At 52.7% G+C, this 19,242-nt stretch overlaps 1 protein-coding gene across 3 annotated transcripts in view; it reads left to right on the forward strand.

The window, feature by feature from the left end:
• SSH1 (slingshot protein phosphatase 1) overlaps positions 1–13,182 on the forward strand; it is a 30,359-nt gene extending 17,177 nt beyond the window's left edge. For 2 of the 3 annotated variants that reach the window (XM_079322512.1, XM_079322513.1), the window contains 12 exons: positions 1,099–1,163; positions 1,882–2,003; positions 3,312–3,380; positions 3,767–3,832; positions 4,999–5,193; positions 5,539–5,632; positions 6,669–6,797; positions 7,422–7,468; positions 8,608–8,754; positions 9,629–9,829; positions 10,544–11,147; positions 11,560–13,182. In XM_079322512.1, coding sequence (XP_079178638.1) covers positions 1,099–1,163; positions 1,882–2,003; positions 3,312–3,380; positions 3,767–3,832; positions 4,999–5,193; positions 5,539–5,632; positions 6,669–6,797; positions 7,422–7,468; positions 8,608–8,754; positions 9,629–9,829; positions 10,544–11,147; positions 11,560–12,807 — 2,987 coding nt within the window. In that variant the 3' untranslated portion in view covers positions 12,808–13,182. Of the gene's footprint in view, positions 1–1,098; positions 1,164–1,881; positions 2,004–3,311; positions 3,381–3,402; positions 3,516–3,766; positions 3,833–4,998; positions 5,194–5,538; positions 5,633–6,668; positions 6,798–7,421; positions 7,469–8,607; positions 8,755–9,628; positions 9,830–10,543; positions 11,148–11,559 lie in introns of those variants that run through there. The other variant, XM_079322514.1, reaches the window with a different exon arrangement.
• Positions 13,183–19,242: the final 6,060 nt, after the last annotated feature.

A 19,242-nucleotide genomic window follows, 5' to 3' on the forward strand; every position in this document is an offset into this window, starting at 1 on the left:
AGGATTTGGGTATCTGGATAGATGATGCACATTTGTTAGCTCCTCATATCCTGGTTTCAGGAAAACCCCCTTTCCTGTCAGCTCACCCCAGTTGGAGTTTATCATGGTTTAAGAACAGGCTGTCCTGCTTCCCCCAGTCCTTTCCAGTTGCCAACTGGTGGGCAGAAATGGCAGGGAGTGGTGTGGTGAGTGTACATACAGATTTGGATGCAGATAAGGACATTCAAGGAAGTGGATTCTGCTTCCCCAGTGTTTATCCCCTCTGCCTTTGGCAGTTTGGGAATAGGTGGGTACTGGCAAGAAGAACTGGGGTTTTGGGGCTTTTGGAGAGCAGGAGCCTGTGGGAAAGGCACAGTGTGGTACTGTGTGGTGCTGCTTAGCAAACACTCCAGCACAAAGGGGGTGTTTGAATGCCAGGCTTGGCTTTGGGTTTCTTTAACTGTCAGCAATTCCACATACCCAGCAAACAGCCTACGGAAGGAATTTTATCTCCCATGGAAAGTTATGAGTGCATTACTGAGTTATTAGATGGGAACTTGGTTTGTTTTCCTGTAGATTCCTTGTTCCTTTTGTCTGCTTTCCCCAAACAGAAATGTACCCACAGGCCTAGAGCTGAAGGGACTTAGTGCATGAGCAGAACTTGGAGGCAGAAGGGCTCCATCATCCAAACCAGGCCATTCCTGCAGCACCCTCTGTGAGGCTGATCCCACCATGCTGGGGGTGATTCACAGCTCAAAGTTGTTCTTTACTTCTTTGTTCCTGTTTTTCAGTCAGAGGTTTTCCTCTTCTTTCTCATTTGTACTCATGGCCAAACCTTTCTGTCATCTCTAGAGTGCTGTGACAGGAAAAGAATCCCCACTTGTGCCAGGCACAGGTGGTTTCAGTTGATTTTGTGGCTTCCAAGTACTGTAAGGTTGGGTTCTCACCCATCCAAGAATCTTATTGCTCTTAGGGCTCTCTGGGACAGCAAAATTAATTGACCTCCCTTAATTAGTATTTTTTGACTTAGAAGCATCCAATTTTTTTAAAGGTCAAGACTCTGCTGATTCCTAGTGCAGCAAGAGCTCCTTTCTGATGGTTGCTCTGCTTTCTGTGCAGGTGACTTGCCCCAGCACCTCCAGGTGATGATCAACCTCCTGCGCTGCGAGGACAGGATCAAACTGGTAAGGACAGGTGCATTTTCCTGCTCTCATTTCTCTTGGAAATGTTTGCAACAGACCTGTAGAGGAGCAGGAAGAGCATTGGCAAATCCTAGATTTCAGAGCTGCCTTAACTCTGTGCTGGTTTGCAGTCCTACCCCATTTTCCTGACCATTCCTTTTGCCCTGCTCCTTTTGTCCTGGTGTGAGTTGGGTCAGGGAACTGCTCTGCCTGAAATGTGTTTTGTTAGATTTAATTTTCCATCTGGCTGACAAACACTGATACAGGAGGAGAGACAGGAGCTTGCTGATTCTCTTGGACACTTTTAAATCAGCCTTGAAATTGCATCAGCTGGGCTGGGTTTTCTTTTGAAGAAATATGCAGATAAAAATCTGCTGTAAAAGTCACTTCTCTGCAGAGAAGTTGATGTCAGTTGTGCCTCCTGCAGGCCTGAGCTATTTCAGTGAAGGTTTGGGAGTGGGAGAATCCTCTGAGCCTGCCTGTTTTCAGCTCAGTGCATAACCAATATTTTTACACTTCCTGCTTGAAACTTCAGAACAAACCTTCGGGTTACATTTTGCAACATTTCCCCAAACTGGAGCGGGTAATCTCCAAAAACCAAAACGACAACAAGCCTTGCTGTATCTTCCACCCTGCACTAAATGAAGCTTTTGGGCACAAGCAGAGCTTTCAGAGCCTTGTGCAGCAGTGGCAGCACTAATGAGGCAGAGGTGGTTTGCAGGCCGTGCGCTTGGAGAGCGTGTGGAGCGACCGCGTGCGCTACATGGTGGTGGTGTACAGCAGCGGGCGGCAGGACACCGAGGAGAACATCCTGCTGGGAGTGGACTTCTCCAGCAAGGAGAGGTAGGTCTGAGCTGGCAGCCAGGCAGGATGGGCTCTCTGGCAGCACCAAACTGTCCCTGAGCACTTGGGTTACCTGCACCTGCAGATTACAGCAAGAGAAAGGACACGGGGCTGTTTTCTGATGTTTTTATTCGAGCAAGTTTTCAGTCTCTGTGGAATCAAAGGCCTTGGAGTTTGCTGCCTCCTCACTGCAAAATGCTCTTGCAGACACATTTGCAAAACTGGAACTCATTCTTTCCCCCAGACTCCAGTGTGTTGATGGAATGATGCAATGGAGCTGCTTTTGGGGAGTAGCTTTGTTGCCAAATAACGTCAAAAAACAATACTGCAGAAGTAGCTCCAAAACCAACAAACAACTGTGTCAGCAACGAGCTGTTCCTTTTGTCTGCCTGATAAGAGCACACAGTATTTGGAAAAGCAAGTGAAATATTTTGTTATCGCAGCCCCTCTGAGATTATTGCAGTTCTGGTGAGTAAACCAAGGCAGAGAAGCTCTTGGCTCAGGGAGAAGGGGCTGGTTTGGCAGAGGCTGGAGCTGCCAGCCTGTTGTGTGTATTCTCCCAGGATTTAACAAGCTGCCCTGTCCTTGTGGTGCAGCCTCTGGGAGGTTTGTTTAATTCTGGAAAACCTTAGTGGTGTTTTCCCCTGGAAAGTGGGAAGGGGAAGCTTTGCACAGCAGAGGGATATGTAGGGAAGTTCCCAGCCTTGCCTTCCTGGTCAGATTATTGTCACTTCCTTTGATGCTTCCTCTGTTCTGCTCTGAAATTCCCACGTGGCATTCCCTTGGTGTGCCACAGCAGGGGAAGTTTGCCATGTCACCTCCACTCTGAAACAAGCTGGCATTAATTGGTTCCTGGTGATTATTGATGTGAGGCAAGGGGAAGGATGGATTTCTGTTGCTGTCTGCATCCCAATTTCCTTTAAAACCTGAATATCTCAGTAGCTTAATTATTTATGGCTGGAAGTTCCTGGCCTTCATTATAGCAGGGTTTTTTTCATTACAGCTGGTTTTCTTGCCAGATGCCTGTCTGAACTGAAAGTGTTCTTTTGGGTCAGATGAGCCCCTAAAATCCATTTTCATCTATTCCACCTGTTAGAGTGTTCCCATGGAGCAATCACCATGAGTTATCACCTTGTCAGACCTTCAGACTCCAGCTTCCAGTTTTACTTGATGGCCTAAAATATGACAAGGGATTACTAGAGCAAGGCTTGAGGATTTTAAAAATTAAAGAGTATTAATAATTAAGGCTATTGGCATGACCACATCATGGCCTATATTTAACTTCCTGTCTCTCCATCTCTCTTCCAGTAAAAGCTGCACTATAGGAATGGTTCTTCGCCTGTGGAGTGATACTAAAATCCATCTGGATGGGGATGGGTAAGAAACCACATTAAAAGGATAAATGTGAATGTCCTTCCCTACCTGGGGGCTGCTCTGGGAGAGAATCTCCATCACCTTGCAAATGAAGTGCCCATTTTGGATTCATGGCTGCAGAGTCCTCTTACTCAAGCAGTGAGTTCTTGTCTGGCTGCCCTCACACTGTTCCCGTGGTTCCAGGGAATGCTCTGAGCCCCCACTGAGGACTGGAGCTCCCTCCTGGCAGCCTCTTGCCTTTCTTACTTGGGAGGTTGGAAAATCAGTGAGAGAAATTCTCATCCTGATTCTTTTTGCCTATGAGTGTCCCAGTGCAGTAGCTGTTTGTAGAGGGCAGGTTGGGGTGCAGAGAAAAGCAATTTTTGAGTCAATTTTCCCTCTCTCCACAGTGGCTTCAGCGTGAGCACTGCAGGGAGGATGCACATCTTCAAACCTGTGTCAGTGCAAGCCATGTGGTATGTGAGGGGCTGGGCTCAAGGAGACACTCCTCTTTCTGTCAGTAAATTTTTGCTGCATTTTAGCCTTCTCCACAATGGGTGTTCAGTGAGCTGCAGCAGGGGGGGCTGTGGGAATCCTTGTCCCAAACCAGAATCTGCTGCTTCAGTTCAGAGCAGCTCTGTGCCCTTCAGCAGGGGGGAGGTGGCACCAAGGAGATGAAGAAATATGAAAGATGAGCTTGAATTCCTGGAGCTACAGACCAAGAATTTCCTCTCTGCATGTTTCTCTCACTGGCTGACAGGGGAGGTTCAGGGCCCATTGCCAGCCTGTGGCATTCCCTGTGTCCTGCCCCATTCCTGGGGTTCCTGCAGCCCCAGGTGCCCATTCACCTTCCAGCTCCTGCCACCCCTCCCCTGTGCAGGCATTCCAAACCCCTGAAGCAGAGGTGGCTGAGCCAGCAAATTCCTCCCTGAAGAGGCTGCTCCACATGGAACTGCATCTCCCTCTGCCTGGGCAGTGCTGCTCCCCTTGGAGCCTGGAGAGATCCCTGTCCCTGCAGCATCTCCTAGGCAGGAGATACAGATGTGGAGAAGGATATTGTGCTAGGGATGGTTTGGTACAGAAACAAATGAAACTCCTGTTTCTGTCAGTTTTGAGTTTGGCCCCTCCTGTTGTCAGCCTTAGATGTGGTTGATGTGTTCAGTGCAGCAACTTTAGAGTAGAGCCTTAAAGAAAAAAAAAATTTGAGGAGGGAAGGAAGGAAAAAGTAATGTTAGGATTTGCAAAAACAAATGACCCAATCTGGGCCTTGTCCCTGGAGCCTGTCAGGGGCCAGGAATGCTGTAAATATGCATCAGGCTCCTTGCTGGAGGTGGTGGAAAATTGTCCCTGTTCTTTATCTTCCTTTGGCTGCACAAGTTGGTTAATGATTAGATCCCAGAGCAACTTGTGCCTCCTTCTTCCCTGTTAATTAGGAGAAGACCTCAGCCCCTGCCTCAGCCCTGCTGTGAGAAGCCCCCAAGGTGCAGTTTGTGCTCCTTTGAGCTCTAACACCATAAATTTCCTGCTTTCAAAGATCAAACTACAACAATTAATGCTGAAAATCACTTTTCCTCTGTGAAATTCTCTCAGCTCCTGCTTTATCTGCTCACAAGTGCCCTAAACCTCTTCTCCCATCCTGCAGGTCTGCTTTACAGATCCTCCACAAAGCCTGTGAAGTTGCCAGGAGGTACAACTACTTCCCAGGGGGGGTGGCCTTGGTGTGGGCCACCTACTATGAGAGCTGCATCAGCTCAGACCAGAGCTGCATCAACGAGTGGAACGCCATGCAGGACCTGGAGTCCACCCGGCCCGACTCCCCAGCCCTCTTTGTTGACAAGTCAGTGCAACTTTAGATTTGGAAAAATCTGCTTGGCTCCTGAAGGAAATCTCCCCCTTCTCCCTTTTCTTCCTGGCTTGGTTCGTTTCTGGGGTTGCAAAAGCAACAAAATTTGTGTGAAACACTCAGACCTAAAACTTCAATTTGTGATGTAGCGTGTGAGCGCCAACAAGCTCTTTTGGTTTTTTTTCCCCATTATTCTCATAAAAATTCCCTTTTGCCTCACTCCTCAGTGCTGTGCATGTGCTGCCAGCCTGGAATCATCCTCTCCTGCTCCTGTTCCAATCATCCTCTCCTGTTTCTGTTCCTGTTCCAATCATCCTCTCCTGTTCCTGTTCTCCCCAGGCCCACGGAAAGGGAGCGAACCGAGCGCCTAATTAAAGCCAAGCTCCGGAGCATCATGACCAGCAAAGACCTGGAAAATGTGACTTCCAAGGAGGTAAAAATTAAAAATTCTCACTCTTACTCTTCCTGCCAGACTCCCTCTCTAGAGAGTAGTGAGCAGGCACCGTGTTCCTGGGTGTCCCTGGCTTTGGAATGTGCATTTCAACCATTCTGGAAAGGCACTGCTCTGGCTTTACCTCACCTGAGAAATCAGGATAATCCCAGCATCAGAACTGTCCTTCAGGACCTCAGTAACAACTGAGTGACTTTCAAGTTAAATTTTAAGGTTTTATTTCCTTTTTTTTCCCTGTGAAAATGTCAGAGAACCTTGCAGACAGCATTTTGCTGGTGAGTTTATGGATGGAAAATCACAAATCGAGGCTAGAGCTCGTTTGGATCCATCCCCCAGGCTGGTGTGATCCATCCACCCACAGTGCAGACGTGATCAGAGTGGGAATGGTTCTTTTTGGGGTGGGTGTTTGGTTTTTGAGGGAGGTTATTAACATGCAGGTGGTAGGAGGAAGCTGAGAATGTGTCTGTCTGTGGACGTGTTCCTTGCTCCTGCTGCAGACAAGCTCTTGTTTCTTATCTCACAAATTATTATTTTTAAAGAGCAGGTATCCCAAAATACTTTTTTGCCTTCAGTTGTTGTATCTGAAGCTTTATTTACAGCTTCTTAGTTTGGGGATTTAGAATACCAGGATGCCAGGGCAAGGCACAGTGGTTTTAACTGCCAGAGGGCAGGGATAGGTGGGGTATTGGGAAGGAATCCTTCCTGCTGAGGGGCTGGGATGGAATTCCCAGAGAAGCTGGAATCCCTGGAAGTGTCTGAGGCCAGGTTGGATGGGGCTTGGAGCAACCTGGGGTAGTGGAAGGTGGGGAATGAGATGAGCTTTAAGGTTCCTTCCCACATAAACCATTCTGGGATCATTGGAGAGATGCCACATACTGAAATTCCTGGTCTCCCAGGAAGGCTGAGTCCCTGTTGCTGTTTTTAATGAAAAAGTGAGAAGTGTTCTGCAGGGAAGTGCCCACAAATGTTTCTGTTGGACACCAAGATTGCAGTGCCACCCTTTGTGTTTACTCTGCAGATCAGAAACGAGCTGGAGAAACACATGAACTGCAACTTGAAGGAATTCAAGGAATTTATAGACAATGAAATGCTGCTGATCCTGGGTCAGATGGACAAACCATCCCTGATTTTTGATCATTTGTACCTGGTGAGTGTCAGGAGCTCCAGGAGAGCTCTGCTGTGCTGTGTCCAATCCTTTGCCACTAGATGGTACTCCAGGCAAAACCAGGCTCTGCCTCTGGAACAAAGACTTCCCAGGGATGAACAGTTTGTGCCTCTTGGGTCTTTTTGTTGTTGTTCTGGAGAGAGTCAGAGGAAGTGCTCGTGTTTCAGGGCAAAACCTTCTTTTGAACAGTTCAAAGCTTTCTCTTGTGAAGGTTAGGGGGGAATCCAAGGTGTGGCCACCCCCAGAGCTTTCAGGATTTGCCTCACACTTCTCATGTGTGGCATTACAGGTGTATTCACTTTGTTTCCCTGAACCATTTATCCTTGTTTTTAAAAATCCAGAGTGGCCAGGGGCAGTGATTTGGGATGAGCTCAGTCACAGCCTGGCCTAGAACTCCCTCTGTGTGTGAGCTGTGCCCTGGTCCCTCCTCCAGCAGGTCCCTGCCTGCTCAGGACAGGATATCAAAGCCCTGTTCCTGTCTCAGAGGCTGCTCCCAGCATTCCAGCCAGGCAGGAGGATGGATGGGGCTGGGGGGCTGCAGAAGCTTGGGGAGAAGGGCTGTTTTGGGGTCCCTTGGAAATGTGCTTGTGTTGGTGGCTCTTGCAGGGCTCTGAGTGGAATGCTTCCAACCTGGAGGAGCTGCAGGGCTCAGGGTGAGTACTGCTCCTCCACTGTGTGCCTGCAATTCCCCCAGGACTCTGGAGAGGACATTTGTAGGCTCTAGGGATGATTTGGGGCCCATTCTCAACCAAACTTCCCACTAGATTTCTTGATGGAGAAATCCCCAACCTCACTTTTATCACCAACACAGAGTGAAAATAACAAAACTTGTCATTTGTGAAATCCATCAGGATCTCCATCCCCCAGTGCTCCCAGTGCTGTGAATTCCTGCAGGCTGCAGAGGAGGAAAACTTGCAGCACTTAGGAAAAATCTCCATGCAGATGGAGCAGAGCTGCCTGTGGATGAGCAAACTCCTCACCTGCTTGGACAGGCAGCTCCAGGTGTCTCTGCCATCCCCATGGTGCTGCTTGGCTCCACTCCCTGCCACACTTTTTGGATCAGGGAAAATTCTGCCTATAAATATTTGCTGGTCCAGCTCAAGGCCTACACCAACCTTGATGTGTGGGACATAAATTCTTCACAATTTCAGCACAGCTGAAAATGTTTCATTTGGGTTCCTTGGGAGCAGATGTCTGCACATTTTGGGACAAGGAAATCAAGCAGGGTGTTAATGATTATGTCTTGCATTGGGATATGCAGTGTCCAAAGGCAAAGCTGAACAAATTCTGAGACAAATATCCTGTGTCCTTGATTTTTCACAGTGATAGGAGGTGATAAATCAATCTGGACATTGATTCTCAGGTACATTGTTATCCCTGCTGAGATATTTGGCAGGAATCAAGAGACAGCATGTGACTCTCATGGTTTAGTCAGAAAGAAGGGGAAGGGATGGGATTGCAGCTGAAACCTGCAGCTGGAGCTGGTGATTGCTGGGTTGTGTTCCCACACAGAGCTACAGTGAGGAGTTCCTGCTTGGCTTACACAGACTCAGAGACAATCAATGGGATAAAATAAACTTCTCCCTCCTGTGCCCAGGGTGTTTGGACACTTGGGATGTGCTGGCAGGGAGAGGTGGCAGAAGGGCCCGCTGTGTGCCTGTGTCACTGTCTGTAGGGGGTTTAGGATTAAGGCTAGAGGAGCTCTGTTGGGTTGGGTGCCATGTGTTCACAGTGTCCCTCAGTGGCTGTGTGGTGCCCATGGCAGCTCAGGGTGTCTCTCCTGTGCCCCCAGCATTGATTACATCCTCAACGTCACCCGGGAAATCGACAACTTCTTCCCAGGCCTGTTTTCCTATCACAACATCCGCGTGTACGACGAGGAGACCACGGACCTGCTGGCTCACTGGAACGAGGCTTATCACTTCATCAACAAGGCCAAGTGAGTGCTGGCACCCTGCCCTGGGGGAGGGCTCATCCCAGCTCTCTGTCTCATCCTGGGCCTTCAGGAAGCCACACGAGCTGCAGGGCCTTGGCATCATCGTTCCGTGTTCCCAGAGCTCCTTCCTGCTCTGCATTAACCTGTTCCCAGCCCAGCAGTTTTGTGGCTGCTCTGTTTTGCTTCTGAAAGGAAATGAGGATGTTTCCTCTTCTGGAGAAGTTCTGGAGCTGCTCCAGCCGTGTCTGTGTTGGACCTGCAGACAGAGCCTGTCAAACCCTACTGGGCTCTACACTCTGCCTTTTCCCAGTGATCCCAAAGAATTGGATGGAGGCAGGTGTTACTGTATAAGGGGTTAGGGAGTGGTGAAAAGACACAGTAACATGACTCCCTCTTGCATGCAGCAAGGAAGAGCAAGAAAGAGAGAGTGATTTATTGAAGAAACCCATTGGTTTAAATAAGATAGTTTGTGAAAAACAAAATACAGACAGTTCATTGGTCAGAGAAGGAGACACCTCGTCCCAGGCTTTCTCACGGATCCAGCAGGTGTTTATCTTTTGTTATGATTCTTTTTCTTATGTTTACAGTAGAGAAAAGTCTCTAGCTTGGGAAAAGCCCTAGCTGAGCGATTCTCCTTTAATGACCACAGGCAGGAGCTTCATGGTGGTCTCTGAAATGAATGAGGCTGCCCATCTCTATCTCCCAGCTTCTCTGTAATGGGATTCTTCTCCTGACCCTCCTAATCCCAAGTGTTGCTCCCCTCCAGAGCCATGATGCGGGGTGGGCAGAGCAGGGAGTGCTCTCCCTCCTCTGGTAAAGCCATAACACAGCCACAGCCACTGCCATGGGATTGACTGTCCTGTTTGTCCTCGTGCAGGAAGAACCACTCCAAGTGCCTGGTGCACTGCAAGATGGGCGTGAGCCGCTCAGCCTCCACGGTCATTGCCTACGCCATGAAGGAGTTTGGCTGGTCCCTGGAGAAGGCCTACAACTACGTGAAGCAGAAGCGCAGCATCACGCGGCCCAACGCCGGCTTCATGCGGCAGCTGCTGGAGTACGAGGGCATCCTGGATGCCAGGTGAGGCTGGCCATCAGGGGAGGGCAAGGAGCTGCTTGTGGGTCACAAAGGATTGCTGGATCTCCATGGGGCTCTGTTATGCTCACAGGTGTGTGAGGGGTGTAGCCTGAACCGTCCCTTTAGAAAAGCACAGGCAGAATCCTGGGCAAATTGTGCTTTTCCTGAATCTTCCCTGTGCCAGGCTCCCTGCATGGAAATTAGCTGGGAGAGCTGCTCTGGTGTAATTCAGTGAGGGTTTCTCCGTGCTTGGGAAGCACGTTTGGGTTTCTCAGCAGCCAGTGCTGGTCAGCACAGCATTGTTCTTGTTTTATGAGGCAGAACTGAGCTCGGGCCATTCCAGAGGCAAAGCGTTCGTGGTTCTGTGCCAGCCCCAGGGCTCTGTCACTGCAAGGGCTGTAGTATTTATCTTCTAGGGATAGAAGAGAGAATTCTGTCCCCTGGCTCATCAGGAGCTGTGCCATAGGACGTGCAGAGGGATGTTGTGTTCTGAGGGAGCTTCTGTGCCCTGAGGGGTCTCCCAAGGTCTGATCCCACTCAGAGCACTGCTCTGGAATGGCCAGATGGAGGGGAAAAAATCCCAATGCTGCAGGTGGTTTGTGCAAGGGAGATCTCAGGTCTGGACCCAGCCCTTGGGTTCAGGGCTGTGCAGATGTTAGAAGTTCCTGGCACTGGGTGTCCTGCAGGGCAGTCACCGTGTCCTTGTCCTCTCCCCAGCAAGCAGCGCCACAATAAACTGTGGAAGCAGCAGGCAGAGAGCAACCTGCCCCAGAACACCGACGGCACCGCGGGGTCGGGAGATTTCCTACTGGAGAGCTTGGACATCGACCTGGAGAACCGCCTGGCTGACCTGGACATGCCTTCCCAGTCAGCCTACCTGGACAACCGCGCTGCCTCCGACGGCTCCGTGGGCTTCCATTACTGCTTCCGCCGCCTCTCGGACACCCTGCTGGAGAACAAGATCCCCGGGGACAGGGAGGGCTTCTTCCCCATGGAGCAGCTGGAGCGGGATGCCCTGGTGGGACAGCCTCCCTCTGCACTGCCCCAGGGGAGGCTGCTGGACACGGGAAGGGCCCCGGAGAGAGCGGAGCCGCTGGCAGAGCTGGGTGGCTTCTGTGAGAAAGAGGCAAAGAAGAAACTGGAGTTCAGCCCCAGGAAGGGAAGGATGGTCCATGGGGAGCCAGGGGAGGACGGTGTCAGGGAGGAAAATCCCATGGAAAAGTGGAAGCGGCGTTTGTCCATGCACAAGGAGGAGAGCAGGCTCAATAGGGAGAACTTGAATAACAACAACAGCAAAAGGAGTTGCCCAGAGGATTTTGAGGTGCGTATGGAGGTGAGGTGGAGGTGATTGGCATGGCTGACTCTGCTGCAAGTGAAACTGCTCTTCTCATCCTCATAGCCCAGTTTCATTTGACTTGGATAAAGCCTTTCATTCCATGATGAGCTTCTCCCTTTTCGAGGCGCTTCTGACCAGGGCTTTGCTTGCCCGAGCTGTGGATGTAGATGCCAGAGAGTGCCCAGTGAGTGCCCTGTAAAGTGCTGTGGGCAGCTTGCTTGCATGACCCTCGCTTGGCACGGTAGGTATTCCTTGGAGACACTGCCTGCTGGGAAAGCACGTGGCTTTAGTTCCTGCTGCAGGGCCTGAGGTGGAAATGGGCTTTGTTCTGGATCTCTTTGGCCGTGCCGGTGTCTGTTCCGTGCTCACTGATCCGTGCCTGTTTTCTCTCCCGCAGCACGATGCCGTGTTTGGGATCCTCAGCAAGGTGAAGCCTTCCTACCAGTCCTGCACGGACTGCATGTACTCCTCAGCGGGGCTGGCCCCCGACCCCTTCGGGGAGCAGTGCGAGCGGCTCGGCGCCGGCGCCCGGCGCAGCAGCACCATCTGCACCCAGCCCCCCCTCCTGTCCCACCTGCACTCCCACCTGATGGAGCACCTGCCCAGCAGGGCACCCCCCGAGGAGCCTGGCAGAACTAAACACAACGAGGCTCCGCTCCCCCTGGCGCCGGGAGCCGGGGCTGTGGAGGCCGGCACGTGCAGGTCACTGGATCAGCACTGCGGCCTTTTGGAGAGAGGGAAAGATGCGCCAAAAACCCCCGAAAAAACTCTGCTGCCCAGGAGAAACTCCCACTGTGACAGGAGCCTCCTTCACACAGAGATGGTGAGGGAAGACTCTCTGGCCAGAAAGGACCCCAGACCCACCAAGGACCTGAAGTACCTGCTGTTCAGCAAGGACTTGGAAAAGCCGAGCGCCAACAGTTACTTGATGCAGCACCAGGAGTCACTGCTGCAGCTGCAGAAAGCAGGGTTGGTCAGGAAGCACACCAAGGAGCTGGAGCGCCTCAAGAGCCTGCCCTCGGACACCTCTGCAGGCAGGATGGACTCCAGCATCGTGGAGGAGAGCGAGGACCTGATGTCCCATGCCAGCCTCGTGCCTCTCCTGGCCCCGGCCCCGCTGGCGCCCGCGGAGGCCGAGAGCGAGGCGGAGAAGCTGGGGGTGAGGCGCCTCCTGGAGGGGATCTCCCAGAAAACCTCCACGCCCACTGGGTGCCGCCTGGAGCACACGAGCAGCTTCACCAAGGACTTCCTGAAGACCATCTGCTACACCCCCTCCTCCTCCCGCAGCTCCAACCTGACCCGCAGCTCCAGCAGCGACAGCATCCACAGCGTGCGGGGCAAGCCCGGCCTGGTGAAGCAGCGCACGCAGGAGATCGAGACCAGGCTGCGCCTGGCCGGCCTCACCGTGTCCTCTCCCCTGAAAAGATCCAATTCCCTGGCCAAGCTGGGGTGTCTGAACCTGTCCTCTGAGGATCTGTCCAGTGAAGTGGACGTGTCCACCATCACAGACTCCAAGGAGGCCGTGTCCAGCGAGTGCTCCGTGCTCGGGGAGCCCGCGCTGAGGAGCGTGGACGGAGCCTCCAAACCCGGGCTGAAACCTCTGCCTGGGAGCTTGAAAAACACGCTTTGGATGGGCAAAAGTTGATGCCTTGCAGGGGGAGGAGGGGGCTGGATTTTGGGGGTTTTCAGCATTTATTCATTGCATCAGTGCTGTTTTATCAGCTCGTCTGGTGCCACCTCCTTGTCCCCTCCTTGTCTCCCAGAGGGGAGGAAAGAACCACGATGGGTCATGGTGAAGGGCACAAGGGAAATAAAATGTGTTGCATGGCTTAGAGGAGGACTTGGTGTGTGACTTGCCTGTTGTCCTGCAGGATGCTCTTCCTAGTACTGTTTGCCAAGTGTAATAACGTGGATTTGTGTGTGGTTATGGATAGATATTTGTATCTCTATCTATCTATATCTAAAATGCTGAAATACTCTGTTTCAAAGACTCAAAATAATTATTCATTACTTTTTTTTTTTTTTTTTACAGAACAAACACAAGTCTCTATTTAAAACAGGAAACTTGTGGAAAAACCTTAAAATGGTGACACGCACACTACCTCTGTTCTCGCTGGCTTTTTGTCCTGGTTTGTTGTTTGGGGCTTTTATCCAGAAGGCTTTTCCCAGAATTCTTGCTGTTTGAAGGAATTCCCTTAGCTGTAAAGGAGTGTGGACACAGAGGCTTCCCCAGGCTGTGGCTGGGGAGGTGACAGAGTGCTGTGACCCGATGTCACCCTGGCTGTGTGGCTGTCACAGTGTTGTGTTCTTGGGGTGTTTTGCTGTTGTGGTCGGTGTTGTCCCAGTGCTGGCAGAGCCTGGCCAGTGGTTGCCTGTGGACCCTCGTGATGTGAAGCTGTGTTGGTGTTGTAGATGCTCTGGGGACCCTCTGTCACTGGGCTGTGGGTGACATGAGGGAGGGGTGGCTCTCCTGGAGCCCCAGGAGGTGACAGAGTCCTTTGTGGTTGTGCTGTTGGTTTTGTAGGATGGTCCCTGTGCCCAGGGAGCTGCTGGAGGACTCCTGGGTGTTGTTTATGGTGAGTGTCAGGAGCCTGGGTGGCCCCAGAGCCTGGCCCAGCCCTCACAGGGTGTGTGAGCACCAGTGAATCCTGCTGGGGGGAGCAGGCAGACAGAAATGCTCTGAGGAGAGGAAAATGCTCTGCTGGAGGAAAAATGGGCAGCCAGGGGCTGTCTGTGCTCTCAGCCCAGTGTTACCCCTCCTGCCAGGGCTGGTGCTTGGATCACAGCACCATTCTGCAGGGAATGCATGTTTGCTGTGAATATTTTTGGTGACCAGCCTGGTCAAGAGCTGCTCCATGTGAGCCTTTGCTGAGTCTGGAGGGAGAGCTTGGGAAGGAGCAGGGGATGAGCTCCAAACCTCGGTGCCCCCCAGTCCCCTCTGAGGCCTTGTGCCTTTGGGTGATGTTTTGAAGTAGATTTGGGGGGTCAAACAGGTGGATTTGCTCACCCTGGCTATGAGTGTGAATATTCCCACGTTTTAAAATCTCCATGGAAAGGCTTTCTTGCAGCTCCTCTCTTTGAGGTGGGGCAGAGCCAGGCTGCAGCAGCTGCTCTGAACTGTATTGATTGAAAATCCAGTCTCAAGGAAAGGAGCTGTGCATTTTCCTGCCCTAAATGCCTGGAGTTCCCTTTTTCCCCTTAAGCATAAGATCCTGCATGTTTCATTTGTGTGAAGAATTGTAGGGATGGGCAATCAGTGAATAATTGTCCCTCCTGAAAGAGTCTGAATTTCATTTGCAGTTGCTCCACGCAGGAGAGCTGGTGTGGAGCAAAAGCTGCTCCAGGAGGGAAGTTTTGCAGGAGTCTCTGCTTGGCTGGGTCGTGCTCAGGGCAGGATGAAACCCCGTGGCCGGATCCATTCGCTGTGTTTGATCATCTTTATCCTCCTTTGCAGCCAGATTCAGATTTTGGAAGGGGCAAACGGGCTGTTGGGTACCTGGGAAACCTCGGTGTCCCCTGCCCGGGACCCCGGGGTCACTCACAGGTTTTTGCTCTCTGTGTGCTGCCGACCCTTCCCATCGCTGCCCGGCTGAGGGGAGAGGTGCCGGGTTCGGTTTTGAATGAATTTCGAAAATTCCGTCAACCGACGCGAACGAACATCTGATTTCCTTCCCGTTTCTCGAGTGCCTGCCGAGTTCAGCCGCGCCCAACCCGCAGCGTTGCGGGGCTCAGCTCAGCTCAGCTCGGCACCGCCGCCTTCCCTTCCCCGGCTCCCGCCTGCCGTGGCTGGATCAGCCCCGGCTTCTCCAGGGCTCGGGGCTCGCTGGGAGCTGCCCGGGAGCTCCGCTGTGCCATTCCCGGGGGGTTGTAGCCAAACCTCCCCCGTCCCGTCGCGATTGTTGCATGACAAGGTTGATGTGCTCGTCCTCCCCACGTGTCGTACGTGTCCTTACGATGGAGTGCCTTACTCATGGTTTACAAACACTGTGTATCTGCTGAGCTGTTGGACTCTGCTGTTTGCTGTTCTCTGGGGAGTTTTTGGTGCTTTTGGTGTTTCCGATGGCGGTGTGGCCGTCCCTCCTCCTGTCCCCGCCGAGCTCGGCGCTGCTCACCCTCTGCCGCTTCCCTCTGCTCTGGGCATGGCAGAACCAGAGGCTCCGTGGCAGCCGCGGTGCTGTGGCTGCTCCCGGTGCCCCCATTATTCCCATTTATCCCATTATTTATCCCGTGTATCTATGCACCGCTGCCGGAACGCGGGCGGGATGTGCAGGGACACATCCCATCACCGACCACGCTTTGCTCGGCAGATCCAATCCCTGTCCCGTCCTGCCAGAAATCCTGAAATGCTCAGAGCGGCTCCTTATTCCCGCCCCGGGTGGCAGCAGTGCCCCACCTCTCCCGGGGACCCTTCCCGGGAATGTCACCGGCTCCCGGAGCGGTGGGGACATCCCGGTCAGTCCCTGAGGAGGGGGTGAGTGATGTGTAGCTGTTCCTGTGCATTGCTGTACTCCATAACAACGTTCCTTTATTCCATGGTATTTCTTATTCCAGTTTTATATGGAAATCTGCAGGATTTTTGTACTGTATGCCCGCGGGAGGGATGCATCATGCACTTTTTTTTTTTTTTTTTTTTTTTTTTTTACTTTTGTTTGTAAAAATGTCCTGGATATTTTATGTGCTTCTTGTGAGGAAAAAAAATAAATTTTTTCTTTTACAAGTGAGTTTTGTAGTTTTGTTTGGAGGTGGGGAAGGAACAAATGCTGAAGGGGTGGAAAGAAAAGGAGGGAATGGGACATGTCCCACTGCCTGCCCCCCATCCATCCTGACTCTGCTTCCCTCATTTTTGCTTTTCTGATGCTCCTGAAGGCTGGATGCAGAGAACAGGATGGAGATCAGTCATTCTGCACCTGGTTTTTTCAGAGACCACATACTGGGTTCAGGAGAAGCTGTTCTCCTTCTGCAGAGAATGCCAGCAGTGGAGCAGTAGCATATGGAAAAGTGACACCTGTACCTTGCTGAGCCTGGAAAATCCCACCTGGGAGAGTTTTGTTGCTGCCAAAGCAACGTGGGCTGTGGAATTGCCACAGGCCTGTGCTGGTCTCCTCAGCAGAGCCACATCCCAGGTGTGGAGGCCCAGGAGCTCCCACAGGGACTCCCATGGACAGCAGCTCCTGGCTGGGGAAATTGTCTGCAAACGACTGAGGGCACTGCCCTGGGCTGCCAGGGTGGGTTTGGAGCATTTGGGTCTCCTTCATCTGGGGATATCCCTGGGGGAGGGGTGGATCTCCAGGTGTGGGAGCAGCTCTGGCACTGGGCAGGTGCTGCTGCATCAGGCACCAGGAGCTGGATGTGGATCTGATCCAGGATCCCAGCACAGAGCAATTGGTGGGATGAGGCATCCCTGGAGATTTCCAGATGTGCTGACACGATGGCACAGGAAGGGAAACAGCAGGAGCAGGGGCTGGATGGGGCTGTTACACCCTGGGATTAACTCCTGTCCGAGCTGGGGGCTCACACTGAGCTGGGAGCCCCAGAGCTGCTGTTGGAGATCCTGGAGCACAGCCTGTCCCTCAGCCAACACTGGTTTGGGGTCAGTGTTTGCTGTTGGCCCATTTAACTCCCATGCCCTTGGCTGGGTGGACAGGGACATCACTCCCTGCTCAGTTCAGCTTCCCGAAGATGGAGCCTCCCCACGGAGCCATTCCCAGCTCCAGAGGGGGTGTGAGTTGGATACATGGAGCCACAAGATGGGCCTGTGCAATGGCTGGAGCATGCCCAGGCTGCTGGTGTGTCCCTGGCTCTTTTTTTGTTCTTGTTAGGATTGGAAATTGGTCCTTTTTGGAGCGGTTCCTCACAGCCAAATGTTACATCCTGTTGTGATGTTGCTATGGCAAAACCAGGCAACATCTGGAGCAACACAAATTCTCTCTGGCGACTGGGGAGGGTTTATTTATAGCCTTGCTGACCAAAGGAGGTGCCCGAGCCTGGAGCTGCTGTGGGCAGGGGCAGCCTGGCACTGGGTGCCCTCCTGGCTGGGAATTGGGGTGCAGGGTCCAGCTGTGCCCCTCATCTCTCCCCCGTGGAGGAGCTGCAGGTGCTCCAAAGCTGATCTCCTCAAGGACCTGCAGATGGGAGGATGCTTCCCTGCCAGCATTTCCCAGCTCCATGTGGAGTTGGGGTGGTGAGCAGGTATCTTAATCGTGGTTTTGGGTAAAAAGATGAAGTTTGGCAGGAGGGTGAGGCTGATTGTAGCACACAGAGAAGCCACAGGAAGGACTCCAGGGGCTGTGGCTGCATTTCCACACTGGCAGAGGAGAAGCTGCTGTCTGGCAGTAGTTCTCCAGCTGCCCTCAGCCCCAGGATGACGCCTGTGACCATTCCTGCTGGGCTGTGGCTGAACAGCCTCTCCTGGCCTCTGGAAAGGTGGAAATGTAAATATTTTTCTATCAGGAGCTGCGAGTTTGTGCTGCCAAGGCCAGAGGAGCTGGTTCCTGCAGTGAGCACCGGCCGAGCTGTGCTGCTGGTTCAGGTTTGCTCCAGCCTCGGTGCATATTCCCTAAAAGTCTCTTCCTCCCTCTGTTTGAAGGACAAGGCAGCAGCAATGCAGCAGCAGCTGCCATTTCCTTTTATGCAGAGGGCTGAGGAGCAGAACCACGTTGGTGCTGTGTCAGAGCTCCGAGCAGCTCTCTGGAACACAGGACACAACGCCCAGGGCAGGCCCCAGGACATGGTTGTGCCACTTTCACACCAACCCTGGGCTCTGCAGTCCCCACACAGAGCAAGCCCAAACCACCACAATATCCCCAAATTGTGAGGATTTGTGAGAAGCCCAGAAGGAATTTGGCTTTGCCTTGAGGGCTCAAGGTAAACCCAGGATTACTGATCAGGTCACAGTGCCAATGTTGAGTGATTTCATCCCACGGGAGAGGTGACTTGGCTGTGAATTCCTCACTCCTGCACCTGCCAGCACATCTTGCTCAGCATTTCTCTACCTGTCAGGACTGCTGCTGCCAGGTTCTCCTGCTGCTGGTGTTGGCAGGAGCAGCAGGAGCCCGGCCACCGGCCCTGATCCCGCTGGGAATTGGTTGTGTTTGCTCTGGGCAGCCTGGGCAGGGATTTAAGGCTTCCAGTGGAAACAAATGGGGTTTTGTCTGTGCAGAGCAGCTCTGCAACATATCCTGATAAAGAACTGTCCCAGTGAGAGGCCTGGCTGGCTCCAGGCTGATAGGGGCTGGGATAACCCTCATCCCTCACTCCTTCCCCTCAGCAGCAGCCAGGATTCACTCCTGACACAGGGCATGGGATGAGGTGGTGGCTCTGTGACCATGGTCTATAGCTGCTCTGTGTCTGTGGTGCTCAGAGGCTGCTGGGTCCTTGAGGTCTCTAGATGAGGCCCTGCAGGATTTTCCAGCCTCACGGAATAGCAGGGGACGCCTTTGGGCTGAGGCCAGGTCCTGTTTGCCAACTCTTTAGGTGACAGTGGGGTCACTCAGCCCCAACACCACAGAGGTGCCTGTGCAGGCACCTCTTCTGGGATGATCTAGGTGTTTTCCTGCATCCTGCCTCGGGATGCTTCCCAGCTGGGGGAACCATAAAAGGCAAAGCTCAGGGCAGTGGCTGAGCTGGGAGCTGTGCTGGGAGCTGCGGCTCGCTGCAATGCCAGGCATCCCAGCTGTGTACAAACGGATTAGAGCCCTCCAGCTCTCCGGCTCCACCGCCTTCCCGAGCGTTATCCAAAGGGAGGAACGTTCTGCTGGGAGGGTTATTTAGAGAAATGCCCGCTGCGTTAGTAGGGATTTTTGATAAGTTGTGTTTTGGAGTGTCCGCAGGGAAAGTTGTGTCTGAGGCTGCTGTCGGGCTCCCGTGTTTATCTCGGGCGGCCGTTTTCTGTCACAGCAATTCCCTTTGCCGTCGCCTGTTCCCGCAGATCGTTGCAGCCGCTCGGGCTCTGCCCCGCACGCTCTGTGCAGGCAGCATCTCTCCCCCAGGCTCTGGGACACAGCCCAAGGCTGAGTGCTGCTTCCAAGGAAAGAGCTGTGAGGGAACCGTTCCGTGGCCGACAAGCACGGGGCAGGGAGGA

This window comes from Erithacus rubecula, assembly GCF_903797595.1.
Source record: "Erithacus rubecula genome assembly, chromosome: 19".
In the NCBI taxonomy this organism is placed as follows: Eukaryota; Metazoa; Chordata; class Aves; order Passeriformes; family Muscicapidae; genus Erithacus; species Erithacus rubecula.